Source organism: Mustelus asterias, chromosome 17 (assembly GCF_964213995.1).
Source record: "Mustelus asterias chromosome 17, sMusAst1.hap1.1, whole genome shotgun sequence".
Classification (NCBI taxonomy): Eukaryota; Metazoa; Chordata; class Chondrichthyes; order Carcharhiniformes; family Triakidae; genus Mustelus; species Mustelus asterias.
In genome coordinates, this window is record NC_135817.1 from 27,950,284 (window position 1) to 27,968,899 (window position 18,616).

Here is an 18,616-nt window from a genome sequence, read left to right on the forward strand (position 1 = left end):
AGGATTATTTGGACTCGAAACATTAACTCTGTTTCTCTCCACAGATGCAGCCATACCTGCTGGGTTTATCCAGAATTTTATGTTTTTATTTCAGATTTCCAGCATCTGAAGTTTTTTGCTTTTATCCCATTATGTATACTCTGTTTTCTGCCAGCTATTCTTCAGTCCAAGCTAATGCGTTACCCAATACACCATGAGCTTCTATTTATTGCAATAATCTTTGCTGTGGCACCTTATCAAATGTTTTTTATAAATCCAAGCGCAGTATGTCTACAGGCTCTCCTCTATCCACAGGACGTTGTTCCTTCAAAGGCCTCAAGTAAATTGGTTTAACAGGATTTCCTTTTCATAAACCATGCTGACCATGCCCACCCCTCCCCCGCCATCTACCCTTTTTGAATAGAAAAGTTATATCTGCCACTTTCCAGCTGATGGAACCGTTCTAGAATCTAACAAATTTTGGAAAATTAACACCAACCATCTAATCAGCCACCTTTTTTGTGACCCTAAGATGAAGTCCATCAGGACATGGAGACTTGTCAGCCCGCATCTCCATTAGTTTTCTCAGTATGGTTTCCCCATGATTGTAATTTCACCAAGTTCCTCTCTCCTCTCCACATTCTGATTTACAGCTGTTACTGGAATGTTTATATCTTCTAGTGAATACAGAAGCAAAACATCTGCCATTTTTCTATTATCTACTATCAACTCTCCATTCTCACTCTCAAGAGGACCAACAATCTACTTACTCTCCTCCTGTTTAAATATCTGCAGACTCTTGCTATCCATTTTTAAATTTATAGCTAGCTTTCTCTTATACTCGAATTTCTTCCTCCTAATTAGTCATTCCTTGTTGTTCTTTATATTCTGACCAATCATCTGACGTGCTACTCATCTTTGCGAAGTTATAAGTTTTTTTCCCTTAAGTTTGATGCCTCCCTTAACTTCTTTAGTTAACCATGGATAATGGCCCTCCCCTTATAAGTTTTCTTTACAGTAGGAATATACCTACATCCCCTTAAATGTCTGCCACTGCTTCTCTGTTATATCTCCTAGCTTAGTGTCCCAGTTCTCTTCTGCTAGCTCAGTTTCCATGTCCACATAGTTGTACTTATTTAAGTTTGAAACACTAGTCTTAGATCCATATTTTCCCTTTCAAACTGGACGTAAAATTCAATCATGTTGTGGTCACTGTTAGCTAGGAGTGCCTTCAATCTGAGGTCATTAATTAATTAATCTTGTCACATTACTCAATAGTAAGTCTAATGTAGCCTGCTCTCTGGCTAGTGCTTTAAGAAATTATCTCAAAAGCATTCTATAAACTCCTCATCCAGGCTATGACAGCCAATCTGATTTTTCCAGTGTATACTTAGATTAAAGGCAGCCATGATAATTGCTGTTCTTTTATCACAAGCACCCAATATTTCTTCTTGTATACTTTGTCCTACATTGTGGTTAGGGGACTGTAGATCACTCTTACTAATGACTTCTTTTCTTTACTATTCTTCAGCTCCACCCAAACTGATTCTACATCCTAATCGTCTGAAACAAGCATTTTTAACAATTGCAACAATACCATCATTGATCAACAGTGTACCCCTTCACCTTTACCTAGCTTCCTACTCTTCTTGAATGTCACATACCCCTCAATAATCAGGACCTAAATCCTTGTCCTCCTGCAATCTTCAGAATAACCATCAGATATTAATTTACTCAATCTGTGCTATTAATTTGTTTACTTTACAAATGCTGTGTGCATTTAGATAGAGCCTTTAGTTTAATCTTTTTTCTATATTTGTAACTTGTACCCTAGATTTTTTGTGCATTCTTATGTTTATTTGCTCGCTCTCTTCCTTCCTGCCATTCTTTAAACCTTATTTCCCATATTACAATTTTCCTCTTGAATAAACCACATCATTCCACATTTGATCTCTTGACACCTCTATTTAGTTTAAAGCTCTCTCTACCTCCCTAGATACGCAGTTGGCAAGAACACTATACCCAGCATGGTTCAGGTGTGGACCGTTCCAACGGCACAGCCCCACATTCTCCAATACTGGGGCCAGTCTCTCACAAACTGGAACCCACTTCTCCAACACCAGTCTTTGAACTATTATTCACCTCTAACTTTACGTACCCTATACCAATTTGCACATAGATTTGGTCACCGTAAACCTGCATCTGACGTAATTTACATGACATCAATATTGCCAATATTTAAGAATCTGAATCATTTTTAGTCTCCGTTTGCACTCAATTCAGAACATCTCCAAAGCTCCTCAGCAAAAGGGATGGGAATTCTATTTCTAATATCACTAAAAACGTTGGGCCTGTATGCATCTAGATAGATTATGATTGTCAAAAAAAGACATGGGACACGATCTTACGACCTCGTCCCACCTGACTTTCAGCGAAGAAAAGTGGTAACATCGGAGGAGGCGAAAGGTCAGGTTAGCAACCAGTTTTTACCTCATCGGATCGTACTGGCCTTGTTTTGCCAGTGAAATCCCAGAAAGGGCACAAAGCCGATTTAGATATTAATGACATAGTTTACAGGTGTATGGTCACCATTAGCAGGAACCAGGCATGATGGTCTCACCAGGGGGATCGGAGGCCATTGAAGCTCCCAGATGATCAGGGGCAAGGGCAGACAGTACCCATGGGGCAGTGCCAGTCTGGCAGTCCTGGCGCCAGAGTGGGATGGAGTTATGACCTATGACAGGATGGGAGGGAAGGGAGGGGGGGGAAACTCTGCCAGGGTTTTTGCGGGTGGGAGGGGGGGGGGGGGGTGGATTAGCAGGGGTGGGAGGAAACTCTTCAAGGGTTCAATCGGCAGGGTGCGGGTGGCAGCAGATCTCCCAGTGTACTGGGAAAATCGGGGCACCTGTGCAATGGCACCCCTACAGCTCAGCAGCCGGCTTCTCGGTTGAGCTGAGGCTCCACCCCCGCCCCTTCCATTGCTGGCGAGATTTGCATCCTGTCTCTTTTTATGCACTAATTGCCATAAGACTGCATTTTCAAACTCTTCCAAAAAATGAGTCTGAAACTCTCCCGTTTTCTCACTCATTCACCGCTTAGAATTTTCTTCATAGAATTCCGCAAATGATTTAAACAGTACCGTTGGTTAGTCCAATCTCCCAATTTAGTTTGAGAGTTTAAGAAGCAATGGCTTGCTTTATCAAGATTTCATAAATTTTTTCATGATTAATTTACATTTATCTTCACTAATTTACAAGATGATGTAACCTTACTTTACAATAATGGAATTGTTTAGCACATGGTGGTATTGTGACATAGCTTAGACAATTGCAAAAGGCTACACAAGCACTCTAATAGTTATGGGACTGTATCTATTTCTAATACCTTTCTCCAAATTAATCATGCAAAAACTAAGAAAGAATATTAGCGGCGGAAAAAAATAAAAGTTGTGACATTACAGGTTCAGTGTCTCAACACTGGCAACCTCGGGACAAAATCTGTGCCATGTATGTCGTTCATGTAGGGATTGTAAAGTGGAGTTTTGAAAGAAAAAGAAACAATGCTGCTTGATAAGCCAAGGAAATTCTTTGGAGTTGCTTCAGATCTGTCAGCATTACTTTGCCAGAAGCTCTACTCATGCATGTAAATTGGGTCCCTGCTGCACATCAACGAAGTAGGAGCAGTTCCAAGCATGTTCCCAGCCATACAGTTAGACCAAAGATGTCAGACTGTAAAAAAAAAGCCTACTTTTCAGATAGCCGGATCTTTTTACTTCACATGACTCATGGCTTCTGCAGACTTGTTTAGGTGCTAACCTATAAACTTAAAACACTTTTTCATCATCAAAAGCACAAGGGAGAGTTTAAAGAAACTAATTTTATGCATAGGGTTCTCAGAATATTGAATGGGTAAGAAAGGAAAATTTCTGAATGTGTTCAGCAGAACTTCCTAGACTAGCGTGTTCTGGGTCCAACTTGGAAGGAGGTATTGCTGGACCTGGTGCTGGAAATCAGTGAGAAAAGTAAACTATGTATCTGTGGGGGAACACTTGGATAAATGTCATAAGATTTAGATTATCAATGGAGAAGAACAAGGAAGAATCTAAATTAGAACTTTGAATCTAACCATCTTCTACATTCAATGTGATGAATGGGGATCCAGCCAAGGAATTGACAGGCAAAATTGTAATGGAACAACCAGTGATCTTTTAAAAAGTTTTGTTTCAGGTTTAAGCTAGTAAGGTAACCAGAATTAGGGCTCCTTAGGTGGCTTGGCAAGTAGAAAGTATGATGAAACAAGTGGGCATAGAATGCATGCCAGGTGAATTCTTCATGAGAACCAGACCAAGTACAATGGCCCAGATGCATCCACCACTGACTTAAGTGTGCAGATTAAATTGCAGTGAGTGCTGGATGCACCCTCTCTGTTGCTAAATGGCTGATCTGGGCCATTGTACTTGGTCTGGTTCTCATTGAAGAATTCACCTGGCATGCAACCTAAGCCCACTTGTTTCATTTTACACTGGAACTGTTGCATCTTCCAGTGTGAGCTTTAACGGGGATGCAGTGACTAAGCATCAGGAGACCAAATGGCAAGTGTAATTCCAGTAAAGCCACAACCCCTTTTTCGAAATGATGAGGCATCCCTTAGGGTCAGTCTTTAGTTTTATTTGGTTTTATGTTTCTAGCCAACTTTTTTCTCGTACTCTAATTTTTCCCTTTTTTTAACGTCAGTCTTTGCTGGTCCTTAAAATCTGCCCAATCATCTCACCTACCATTAATGTTCACAGACTTGTACAGTTTTTTTCCCCAACTTGATATTATCCTTAACTTCCTTATTCAGCCACAGATGATGCATCCTTTTCAAAAAAGTCTTTCATTCTCACTGGGATAAATCTTTGCTGAGAACTATTCAATATCTCCTCAAATGTCTATTATCGCATTTCTATTGTCATACCTTTTAACCTAATCTCCCAGTTCACTTTGGCCAACTCTGCCTTCATACAGTTATAATTAAATTTAGTTAGGTTTAAAACACTAGTCTTAGACCCACTCATTTCACTTTCAAACTGAACATGAAATATTATGATCGCTGTCATTCAGGGGCTCCTCTGCTTTGAGGATATTGATTAATCCATTTTATTGCAAGTTAGTGGGGCTAGAAAAGCCTGCTCCCGAGCTTACATTAGAACATACTGCTAAGAAATTATCCCAAATACACTCCATGAGCTTGTAGGCTATTTTTTGAACTGGAGGGTGATAGTAGTCTGTCTATTGCCAAGGGGCTGGGACACTACCTTTTTTTGCTATGTATGAATGTCTTGGATCTTACAATACAAGAGTAAAATTTCAAAATTTGCTGATGATACCAAACTTGGAGTTGTGGTTGACAGTGAGCATGATTCCATTCGACTGCAAAAGGACAGAGATAAGCAGGCCATCAGAATAAGCAGACAAGTGGCAAATAAAATTTAACACAGAGAGATGTGAGGTGATGCACTTTGGCAGAAGAAATGGAAAAGGCAATATAGTCTAAATGATACAGTTCGAAAAAGAGTACAATGATAGAAGAACCTGGAGGTTCACATCTTTGAAGGTCAGCGGACGTAATGAGAGAGTAGTTAGCAAAGCATGTGGGATCTTGGCTTCATAACTAGAGATACTGAGTAAAGAGCAGGTTAGCAAAGCATATGAGATTTTGGACTTCATTAAATAAAACACCGGGAGGGTGGGGGGGTGGGAGGGGGGTGGGGGGGGGGAGAGAGAGAGAGATGACGTCAATAGCATAGTGGTAATGGCCACTGGACTAGTAATCCAGAGACCCAGGATAATGCCCTAGGGACCTACATTTGAATCATACCACAGTAGATGATGAAATTTGAATTCAATTAAAATCTGGAATTAAAAATCCAATGATGACCATGAAACCATTTTTTGATTGTCATAAAAACCATCTGATTCAGTACTGACCTATAGGGAAGGAAATCTGCCATCCTTACTGGTTTGGCCTCCATGTGATTCCAGACCACAGCAATGTGATTTACTCTTAAATGTCTCTACATTCAAGAGCAATTAGGTATGGGCAACAAATGCTGGCCCAGCCAGCAACACCCATACCCCATTAATGATTTTTTAAAAAGAGGTACTAAGTACAAAAGCAAGTTTGCAATGATGGAATTTTGGGCCTTATTACGAGATATTGAGTAAAAAAACAGGAAAATGTTAAAAGCTCTGGTAAGGCCATGATAGAGTATTGTATCCAGTTTTAGTCATCACATCTTTGAAAGGATGAGAACAGGTGCAGATGTGATTTGCCAGGTCATTCCCCTGGAACAAAGAAGATTGAAGGGAGATTTAACAGAGGTGTAGAAGCTTATTGCAGGTTTAGAGAAGGTAGTCAAAGAAAAGCTGTTTCCATTAGCTGATTGGTACATGCATTAGGGGACACAGGTTTAAGGTTTTGGGCAAGAGGTACAGGGGAATGTGAGGAACAGTTTTTTTTTTAAACAGTGAGTGGTAATGACCTGGAATTCACTATCCAAGGGGGTGGCAGAAGCGTTGATAATAAGAGATTTGATGAGTGCTTGAGCTAAATAACCTTACAGGCCTAAGGAAATACAACTCAGAAATGGGACTGATTGAGTTCCAGTTTCTATCTAGATCAAACCAATGAGACGATAGCCTTCCTCAGCGCCATAGTTTCTCTATGACCCAATAAAAATACTCACAGTTTTCATCCTTCTCTTCCTTTTCATCCACAGGAAGACTTTTTAGCACCGAGTCAACACCTGGTAGCCGACAACGACGCTTCTTTTTCCCTTTGTTTTTCCTAATCACATGAAAGTTAGTATGAAACCAATCAATCCTTTGTGAATTTATTCCACGAGATAAGAGTTTGAATAATTTCCAAAAAATATATTTGCTACAACACTGTCCCAAGACATGAAATACACAGGTTTGAAGTAATAAAAAAGTTCAGCTACTGAAATCGTCACTTCAGAAGTTAAGAAAACAGTAAAACATTTATCAGTATACATATAGTAATGAAACAGTAACTTTTAAACCCTTAAACTGCATATACCATTTTGCGTTAATATTTATTTATTTACCAACCGGCCAGTAATATTATTCAATAGTTTTCACAATTTAAGTTTCATTGAACCTATTTATTTTTAATCCAGCTAGGAACACTTCAGCACCAGCACAAAGAAAACTACAGAAATGAAGTGAACACTTGTACATGTGTTGCTGGATTTGGTTTTAAATTGGGTAAGTTGCAAGTGGTCCATGGTACTCCTTTCACAACACTGCAGATAGGAAGCTCTGAGGCAACTTCAATCAATGGACCTTTGTGGAGTTCCTGCCCGACATTGCACTGCTTGCGATTTCTGCAATTTTACTCTTATTTGGGACACAAATGGTACTTCATAGTCAATCACAGCATTTTTTGCATGAAGGCAACTCATATTGAACATTTTGGAAGACTCCTGTTGTGACTTTGCACTTTGACTCCAGCCACTACAAGAGAATGTTTACTCACCTTTTAAACCTGTTCCTATTGGGACCCCATTCCATTTGTGCATTAGCTATGCCCTGGCAGCATATTGTATTGAAAATAAACACAACTCATTTGTTTCTCAAACTTCAGTTCATCAGTCCTGAAGAACGTCTTTCTTGCCAGATTTCAGATAAAAGATTTATGCATTTATCTGACCAAGCTGCCAAGCATTTTTATATAATTATTATTTTGTAAATACTTTGGGGTATGTAATGATGCTTACATCACGTAAATTATTCTTACATGCGAGCCACAGCTTTCTTGGCCAATTTACGCTGTAATCTGCGATTTTCATCCGTGTCACGAAGTACATGATCTTCTGCTGCCCATCTATCCCAGCTGGAGATAGGAGGATAAAGACAGGTAAAAATAAAGGGCAACAAAAAAAAAAAGAACTCAAAAATAAAGCTTACAAACCAAAAATAAAGCCATTAACCCATTCAATAGCACAAATCCACTTTTTCAAAATGAAATTCTAATTAATTTGTCAGTGAAAGGGTTAAAAGTGTGTTTAGGGAAAGGACTGACCCACTAAAATCAAAAGCTTAAAAACACCACAATATAGCAATATTTGAAGAAATAAAATTTTTTGCAATATAGAAATACGTATTCACCACGGTGTACATACTAAGCACAGAAAAACGGAATCCGAAAAGCTGACGAGTATAAGGTTTAAAGTGAATCAGGTCCTCGAATTTTCATTTTGAAAAGCAGCACGGGCTCAATTCAAAATACCAGGTGATGCCAAAATTAACATTCTAATATCATAAATCGTGGCCTTTATTTCAGAGTGTGCTTTTCACAAAAAGAGTCTTGTGTCATTAGCTCTTCCCAGTTGTGCAACATAATTGTCAGACTTTAAAGCAACTTTTGCAATATTGTCCTAGAATTTATTAATTTTAATCGCATTTTGTGTCTAATTATTCAAAGTCACTTTCAAAGATATCATTCAAAAATATACAAGAGCATAACAATGGTGCTACAATATAAAATGATTAGCAGCCACAATCATTGTTTATTAAAGACAGCAAATTGTATTGAGGCGGTTGACAAATATGATACTACCACGTTGTATTAGTGACACAAATATAAAACATTTCAATTTCCATCACACAAAGTCCATTAATTGCCAAAGTTTACTTCAGAGGGAACATTTTAAAAGTCTAATCAATAAAATGGATCGATATACGAGTGAACATTGTTACAAATAATTGAAAATCTACTATTTTCATCAATAGCTCCTAAATTCTTTGAAAAGTAACATGCTACATGGAATTGTAAATGGTGGAATCAAGACTCCTTGTTTTACTGAAGTATTGAAATTAAACTGTTACAGGTTTAGAGACTGCTCTTTATCAATCTTCTAAAAGGCATAAGGACTGGTAAAATCCTACATTCTTATAACTGATGGCAGCAATTCAACAAATCACAACCAAACATCAATGTGGCGATTCTCCCAGGAGACTCAAGTGGAGGCCGTGTAGTGGGCTTCCGCTGGGTGCCCTGGCCTCTGTGCATCACCAGCCGCCGGATTTCTGGCATTGTCAACTCAGTGCGGAACTGAATAAATTATTAAAATGAGCATTAACATATTATTAGAGGGACCGGGACTGAAGTCTCCAGGCCTGCTAGCCTCTCCTCCCACCCCGTCAGGAGTGTTTCACTGAAGTGGGGTTTACAACAGTTCCTCACTAGCGGGGAGCTGTCAGCATGACCCTGCTGGCGTGAAGGGGGGGCCATGGATGCCACTCAGGAGGTTGGGGGGAGGTGCCTGCTGGGCACTGCCAGCTTGGCAGTGCCAGCCTGGCCCCCGGCACTGTCCAAGGGGCAAAGTGGCAATGCCAAGAGGCACCTTGACACCACCCACCAGACACTGGGCTGTGCCAAGGAGATGGGGCTAGATGGGGCCAGGATCGGTGGAGGTGGGGGGGGTCCCACTGCCACTCTGCAGCTGGGCTTGGTAACACAGGGAGGGAGGCCTGTGGTCGGGGCGTTGGTGGGGGGGTGGTTTTGCACAAGAGTGTGGGAGGTTCATTTTGAAAAGCCCGTTGAAAAAAAAACAACAGGATTTACTCCAGTTTTTACGCAAATTCGACACTTTGCATTTTTTTGGGAGAACCGCCCCCCAAATATTTGCTAGGGTAACACCAAAAACATTACTGAAGAAACATAAATTGGACTTTACAACCAATGTATTAAACTATCAGAAATCACGGAAATGTTTGTTCCTTTATTTATAACTCTTGTTCAAGACAGAAGTTAGAGGACATGATAATCAAAAGATGGAGTAGATTCCAGAAAGGCCTGATTCTTAAAACAACCTCAAATGTCAACCATCTGTTAGTAAACCATTCTTTTTGATTAATATTCGCATTTACCTAAAACAATGGCTGGAATTGCCTCAAGCTGAGAATAGGAATGAGCTTGCAATTAGAACTAAATATATGATGCTGGTTGTACATTGCATCTGGCAGCTCAGATTTTAAACATGCAAAATATGTGTCTTTTCCCTAACGTACACGATATACAACTTTTAAAATTAAAGCAATGTAGTTCAGAATTAAATAAATGAAATAACATCAACCAGAACTTCACAACAATCAGATTTATTTGGGATAATTGCCCTTGGATGGTACTGTAACAAAGTTGTACATAAGAACACGACGACTTATCAGGACTGTGTCTAAACAAATGAAGGCTAATTAACAAAAGCAGCATAAGGTTAAATAATAAAGAGAGTGCATGCCCATAAACCTACAAGCATATAAATATTCAGTAAGACAAATCATATACTAAACAATGTGAAGATCAAAACAGCAAGTAGTTGGTTTGTTTTCAATTGACATTATTATTACGATCAAATCATGGTTTCTGCACCTGGATGGACTAATATTACAACCTCAACAAAGATTTTTTGAGGCTTTCAATAAAGTGAAATAGAAGTCAATAAATGTAAAACTGCTAAAATAAAAAAAAACAATGAACTCAAACAGTAGCAGTGAATTTGTCAATTCAAATGGGATGCCAAGGGAGGTGATTAACTGGCAGATGTTACAAGTACCTCAAAAGGACTCTTTAGTTAAGTTTGAAAATACAGTGTTCAGATAACCTACACATATAAATGGTGGTTGAATGTATATTTAGTGCCAAAAACCCATCTGTTTGCATACTTTCAGTGATTTGCCCTTCAATTCACCTGTAGCATTAGTAAAGATGTGCCAATCAGAGTTTGTATAGGTCTTGGTTGTTTTGATATCTGCAAATTCTGATCTGAACTCCCCACCATCAGAGTGGATAGGGGAAAGTGAAAAGTATTTGCATCTGTACGATGCACACACAACATTTTTTTTTATTTTGGATAATCCAGGTGCAATATATGTGATGCATGAAATATGGCAAGATTCAGGTTACATGCATCTCTGATTATGCAATTCCAAAGACACAGGGACACTTGAAAGGGTACAAAGATACAAGGACAATTTCACATTGTTGAGTTATGAGCAGAAAATGAAAATAACTCATTATTTTCAATGGGAAAGATGACAAGGCAAGAATCATGAATCAAGATAGAAACGTCTTTATGAAGAATCAGAAACAAAGATCCAGCAGAAATAACACCAGCTAAATGGAAATAAAATTTCTTCACAACAAGTTAAAACTTGCTGACTAAATAGGTAAATACACAATGTAAATTTGTCGAATCAGCCCAGCACAGGAAACTGAATGGATTCGAAGATAATGAAGGAGTGTTGGAATACAGACTTGGATTAAAATACAAAGATAGGACACTATTAAGGTGTGTTTTACTTGCCTAGTCCTCTTATGCACAGTATACAGATGCCTTCCCTATTCAGAAGACAATCTGACCAACACAAAAGTATTCTGCATCCATCAATGTGCAAAACGTCATGCAATAACAGCACAAGTGCTCAGGGAAATAATCTTAGCAATCAATGTGTGGCCTAGCAACTTTTACCAATGCATAACCATACAAAGCAGTTTGGAGATAATGGGGATTTCCTGCCAGGAAAATTATGCATTGTTTTTCCACAAAACACAAATCTTGGAATTGGTAAATACTAGACAAATATAACGAGAAATGAACAGAAGCTGGTGAAAATGTGATCAAATTCAATACATGGCAACTGATTTGGTTGAGTTTGTTTGGTGGTGCATACTGCATTCTTGCCCAAAATATCTGGAACTTAAAAAAAAAGACAAAACTAGACAGCCACATTCCACTAGAAATTTCATATCTTCCAATATTAGAACATAGAACATAGAAAGCCACAGCACAAACAGGCCCTTCGGCCCACAGGTTGCGCCGATCACATCCCCACCTCTAGGCCTATCTATAGCCCTCAATCCCATTAAATCCCATGTACTCATCCAGAAGTCTCTTAAAAGACCCCAACGGGTTTGCCTCCACCACCACCGACGTCAGCCGATTCCACTCACCCACCACCCTCTGAGTGAAAAACTTACCCCTGACATCTCCTCTGTACCTACCCCCCAGCACCTTAAACCTGTGTCCTCTCGTAGCAACCATTTCAGCCCTTGGAAATAGCCTCTGAGAGTCTACCCTATCCAGACCTCTCAACATCTTGTAAACCTCTATCAGGTCACCTCTTATCCTTCGTCTCTCCAGGGAGAAGAGACCAAGCTCCCTCAACCTATCCTCATAAGGCATGCCCCCCAATCCAGGCAACATCCTTGTAAATCTCCTCTGCACCCTTTCAATGGCTTCAACATCTTTCCTGTAATGAGGTGACCAGAACTGCGCGCAGTACTCCAAGTGGGGTCTAACCAGGGTCCTATAAAGCTGCAGCATTATCTCCCGACTCCTAAACTCAATCCCTCGATTAATGAAGGCCAGTACGCCGTACGCCTTCTTGACCGCATCCTCCACCTGCGAGGCCGATTTAAGAGTCCTATGGACCCGGACCCCAAGGTCCTTCTGATCCTCTACACTGCTAAGAATGGTACCCTTCATATTATATTGCTGCTTCATCCCATTGGATTTGCCAGAATGGATCACCACACACTTATCCGGGTTGAAGTCCATCTGCCACTTCTCCGCCCAGTCTTGCATTCTATCTATGTCTCGCTGCAACTTCTGACATCCCTCCAAACTATCCACAACACCACCTACCTTGGTGTCGTCAGCAAACTTACCAACCCATCCCTCCACTTCCTCATCCAGGTCATTTATGAAAATGACAAACAGCAAGGGTCCCAGAACAGATCCCTGGGGCACTCCACTGGTCACTGACCGCCATGCAGAGAAAGACCCCTCCACAGCCACTCTCTGCCTTCTGCAGGCAAGCCAGTTCTGGATCCACAAGGCAACAGCCCCTTGGATCCCATGCCCTCTCACTTTCTCAAGAAGTCTTGCATGGGGGACCTTATCGAACGCCTTGCTGAAGTCCATATAGACCACATCCACCGCTCTTCCTTCGTCAATGTGTTTGGTCACATTTTCAAAGAACTCAACCAGGCTCGTAAGGCACGACCTGCCCTTGACAAAGCCGTGCTGACTACTTTTGATCATACTAAACTTCTCTAGATGATCATAAATCCTGTCTCTCAGGATCCTCTCCATCAACTTACCAACCACTGAGGTTAGACTCACCGGTCGGTAATTTCCCGGGCTGTCCCTCTTCCCTTTCTTGAATATAGGGACCACATCTGCAATCCTCCAATCCTCCGGAACCTCTCCCGTCTCCATCGACGATGCAAAGATCATCGCCAAAGGCTCCGCAATCTCCTCCCTCGCCTCCCACAGTAACCTGGGGTACATCCCATCCGGTCCCGGCGACTTACCAACCTTGATGCCATTCAATAGTTCCAACACATCCTCTTTCTTTATGTCCACATGCTCGATCCTTTCTGTCCACCGCAAACCAGCAGTACAACCACCCAGATCCCTTTCCACCGTGAATACCGAGGTAAAGTATTCATTAAGCAGCTCCGCCATTTCTAACGGTTCCGCACAAACTTTTCCCCCTTCACCTTTTAAGGGTCCTATGCCTTCACATCTCATCCTTTTACTCTTGACATATTTGTAGAAAGCCTTGGGGTTCTCCTTAATCTTACCCGCCAAGGCCTTCTCATGACCCCTTCTCGCTCTCCTAATTTCCTTCTTAAGCTCCTTCCTACATCCCGTATACTCCTCTAAATCCTTAACACCTCCTAGCTCTCTGAACCTTCTGTACGCCTCTCTTTTCTTATTCACCAGGTTCATCACAACCTTCGTGCACCACGGTTCCCGTACCCTACCAACACCCCCCTGTCTCATCGGAACGTTGTCATGCAGAGCTCCAGACAAATATTCCTTGAAAATCCTCCACTTTCCTTCGGTACTTTTCCCCAAGAATGCCTCCTTCCAATTTACCCGTCTAATTTCCTCCCTGATGACACTGCATTTCCCTTTACTCCAGAGAAACACTTTCCTAGCCTGCCTGATCCTATCTCTTTCCAATGCTATCGTGAAGGAGATAGAATTATGATCGCTATCCCCAAGATGCTCACCCACCGAGAGATCCTCCACCTGTCCAGGTTCATTAGCCAGCACCAGATCAAGTACAGCCTCTCCTCTAGTAGGCTTATCCACATACTGTGTCAGGAAACTCTCCTGGACACACCTAACAAACTCCTCTCCATCCAAACCCCTAGCCCTAGGGATATTCCAATCTATGTTTGGGAAATTAAAATCTCCCATCACGACAACTCTGTTATTCCTACATCTCTCCAGGATCTGTTTCCCCATCTGCTCCTCAACATCTCTGTTACTATTGGGCGGCCTATAGAAAACACCCAGCAACGTTACCGACCCCTTCCTGTTCCTAACCTCCACCCACAGAGACTCCGTCGTCAATCCCTCCACGGCGTCCACCTTCTCTACAGCCGTGACACTATCCCTGATCAACAGTGCCACTCCCCCCCCTCTCTTGCCTCCCTCCCTGTCCTTCCTGAAACATCTAAAACCCGGCACCTGAAGCACCCAGTCCTGTCCCTGAGACATCCAAGTCTCCGTAATGGCCACCACATCACAATTCGAAGCAGCAATCCACGCTCTAAGCTCATCCACTTTATTCACTACACTCCTGGCATTAAAATAGACACATCTCAGACCTTCAGCCTGAGCACTTCCCTTCTCCATCACTCGTCTAACCTCCCTCCTACCCTGTTTACATTCCTTATCTATTTGCGAGCTAACCTCCTCACTCTCAGTCCCCTCATTTCGATTCCCTCCCCCCAACCTTTCTAGTTTAAAGTCTCTCCAGTAGCCTTAGCCAACCTTCCCGCCAGGATATTGGTCCCCCTGGGATTCAAGTGCCACCCGTCTTTTTTAAACAGGTCACACCTGCCCCAAAAGAGGTCCCAATGATCCAAGTACCCAAATCCTTGTCCCTTGCTCCAGTCCCTCAGCCACGCATTCATTCTCCACCGATTCCTGTTCTCACTCTCCCGCGGCACAGGCAGCAATCCCGAGATTACTACCTTTGCATTCCTCTTTCTCAGCTGTCTACCTAACTCCCTATATTCTCTTTTCATGACCCCTTCCCTCTTCCTACCTATGTCAGCAGTACCTATATGCATCACGACCTTCGGCTCCTCTCCCTCCCCCTTCAGGATTTCTGGGACTCGACCAGAGACATCCCGGACCCCTGCACCAGGGAGGCAAACCACCATCCGAGAGCCCCGTCTTTGTCCGCAAAAACGCCTATCTGACCCCCTCACCGTAGAGTCCCCAATTAGCACTATTGATGCAGAAACCAAATTGAGTTATGATTGGAATTAGTGAAAAAACTGGTTCAATCTGAACGATACTTAATTTTCTTGTTGCTACTTCAATAGCTGTCCTTTTCTGTTTTCCCACATCTTATGTCTTTTCTCCATTCAATGCTCCTTTTTACATGTTAATACATTACAATGCAAGAACAAATTCTATGCACCAAATCTACACTTTTCTCGACAAGACTTCTAGTTTAATTCTACTTTCTGCTTTTATGAAGCAACTAATTCCTTTTCAAAATAATTTATGGACTCTACTTCAACAATAGTTTGTCTCAGGTTGAGGTTGTCAAGTCCAAGAGGCAAATATTGACCATAAGATTTCGGTGCAGAATTAGGCCATTTAGCCCATCGAGTCTGCTCCGCCATTCAATCACAGCTGATTGATCTCAACCCCATTCTCCTGTCTTTTCCCCATAACCTTTGATCCCCTTTCCAATCAAGAACCTATCTATCTTTGTCTGAAATATACTCAATGACCTGGCCTCCACCGCCTTCTGTGGCAATGAATTCCATAGATTCACCACCCTCCGGCTGAAGAAATTCCTCCTCATCTCGGTTCTAAAGGGTCTTCCCTTTATTCTGAGGCTGTGCCCTTGAATATTAATCTCTCCTATTAATGGAAACATCTTCCCCACAGTGCGGCACAGTGGTTAGCACTGCTGCCTCACATCTCCAGGGACCTGGGTCACTGTCTGTGTGGAGTTTGCACATTCTTCCCATGTCTGCGTGGGCTTTATCCGGGTGCTCCGGTTTCCTCCCACAGTCCAAAGATGTGCGGGTTAGGTGCAATGGCCATGCTAAATTGCCCCTTAGTGTCCTGGGATGCTTAGGTTAGAGGGATTAGCGGGGTAAATATGTGAGACTATGGGGATAGGGCCTGGGTGGGATTATTGTTGATACAGAGTCGATGGGCCGAATGGTCTCCTCCTGGATTGTAGGGATTCTATGATTCTACATCCAGTCTATCCAGGCCATTAGGTATTCTCTAAGTTTCAATGAGATCCCCCCTCATCCTTCCAACCTCCATCGAGTACAGACGCAGAGTCCTCAAATGCACCTCATACATCAAGCTTTTCATTCCTGGGATCATTCTCATAAATGCGTTAGACACCAACGCATTTGCATGCAACTGATTTAGATGGACATCATTAGGTCCAGCTAATTCACATCACTCACAATCTGCCCTCAATCTACTGCCAAAAGTCTCACTATTCCAGAATAATTAGAAAAGCAAAACACCTCCTTAAATTCCTCTCCTTGACCTCCTTCATCTTCACTTCTAAAAATTGTGAGCAGCTGATCAGTCGATTGAAGCTCTGTTCAGCCACCATGCTACTTCCTCAATGTTCCTTTGCCAGGTGAGCAAATTCTGCATTTGCACCAATCCTGCATCCTTCTTGAGTTTCTCTCTCATCTCTCCTGACACTGCCTTCAAGTTCAATTTGTCCATGAAATCCAAACCATGCTACTTTCACCGCATTCCCACTTAACTTTTGAGCACCTAAGTTTCCTTTCTGCTCCTCAGTGCAAATTGATGTTGCAAATCCAGTGTCTTCTGCAAGACTTTCCTTAAAACTTTTATTAAAGAAACAATCAGTAAATCAAGTTGTTGTTTTCTGCAGTCCTAATTCAATAAAGCCATTTATTTGCCAGTATGTTTTTCCAATCTCCCACTCTAATTTTGGTGAAAGATTGGTAGAATCATAGATTAACTGCATAAACATTTATGCCATTTCTCTGGAATTTCCAAATTAAACTGAGGGATCGATAAACCGCTGTAGAAATTCCTGTAATGCTGTCCTGGAATCAGAATGGAGTATTGGACCTTTTCAGGTCCTTGGTTGAAGTACTCTGCTCTCTGCTTGTTATCAAGTTCATTGTGGTTTGATCATTTTATTTCATTTAAACTTGCCAGGACTAATTATACACTCACAGAGATACACAGTAGAGGATTAACTTCTGAGAAATTCTTACCTTCTGTTCCAACCGTTAAAATGAATCAGATATTCTGGGATCTTTCGACCTTTTTCATCTCTACCGACCTCTACATCAACAATCTATTCGAAGAGAAGACCACATACTCAAAAAATAATGCCACAGTGTACATTTATAAATGAAATAATTATATTTTTACACATCTAACTTCAAAAAGTCATTAGAAGTAACATTTTTTAAATCATTAATACATCCACATCTCTCATTTAGAGAAAAAGTGCCAAAAAAAAGGGCAATTTTCTTGTCTGCAAGGTTACTTTCTAGTGAATCAAATCATTTAACCATATTATGCTTGGAATAAATTGAATCCAAATTACAGCAAAGAAGGCCATCTAGCCCATCAAACCTACACTGTCTCTCAAAAAGCTATCCAATTAGTCTCCTTCACTGAACCATATTTTTCATTTTTAAAAATATTTATCCACTTACTTTTGAAAGGGAGAATTTGGTTTATTATTGTCACATGTATTAGTACACAGTGAAAAGCATTGTTTCTTGCATGCTATACAAAGCATACCGTACATAGAGAAGGAAAGGAGAGAGTGCAGAAAGTAGTGCTACAGTCATAGCTGGGGTGTAGAGAAAGATCAACTTAATGTGAGATAGGCCCATTCAAAAGTCTGATTGCAGCAGGGAAGAAGCTGTTCTTGAGTAATTGGTACGTGTCCTCAGACTTTTGTATCTTTTTCCTGACAGGTGGTGGTGGGAGAGAGTATGTCCAGGATACGTGGGGGTCCTTAATTATGCTGGCTGCTTTTCGGAGGCAGCATAAAATGTCGACAGAGTCAATGGGTGGGTGGCTGGTTTGAGTGATGGACTGGGCTTCGTAGTTTCTTGCGGTCCTGGACAGAGCAGGAGCCATGCCAAGCTGTGACACAACCAGAAGAAATGCTTTCTGTGGTGCATCTGTAAAAGTTGGTGAGAGTCGTAGCCGACATGCCAAATTTCCTGAGTCTGCTGAAAAAGTAGAGGCGTTGGTGGGCTTTCTTAACTATAGTGTCGGCATGGAGGGACCAGGACAGGTTGTTGGTGATCTGGACACCTAAAAACTTGAAGCTCTCGACCATTTACTTACAATTTTGTCATATTTCATTGGTGTAAATGCTGTTAACCATCTTTCTGAGATTCAGTAATTAGGCAAATGTCAAAATATTATCAGCCATTTTGACTGTGGCATCAAATTCAGGAACAAAAATAAGCCATGATTTTTATTTTGTTGCCATACATTTTTTTTTGGTGACCTGGTCACCAGAAAATAATATTCTGGTTTTGTCACATAGGATAA

General features: G+C 41.3%; 1 protein-coding gene across 3 annotated transcripts in view; it reads right to left on the minus strand.

The window, feature by feature from the left end:
• LOC144506391 (MSL complex subunit 3-like) overlaps nucleotides 1-18,616 on the minus strand; it is a 67,366-nt gene that overhangs the window by 38,547 nt on the left and 10,203 nt on the right. The window contains exons 2-4 of one of the 3 annotated variants that reach the window (XM_078232427.1): nucleotides 17,311-17,393; nucleotides 7,780-7,875; nucleotides 6,707-6,807 (exon numbers count right to left, since the gene is read on the minus strand). In XM_078232427.1, the coding sequence (XP_078088553.1) occupies nucleotides 6,707-6,807; nucleotides 7,780-7,875; nucleotides 17,311-17,393 (280 nt within the window). Of the gene's footprint in view, nucleotides 1-6,706; nucleotides 6,808-7,759; nucleotides 7,876-17,310; nucleotides 17,394-18,616 lie in introns of all 3 variants that reach the window. The other 2 variants (XM_078232429.1, XM_078232428.1) reach the window with 2 other exon arrangements.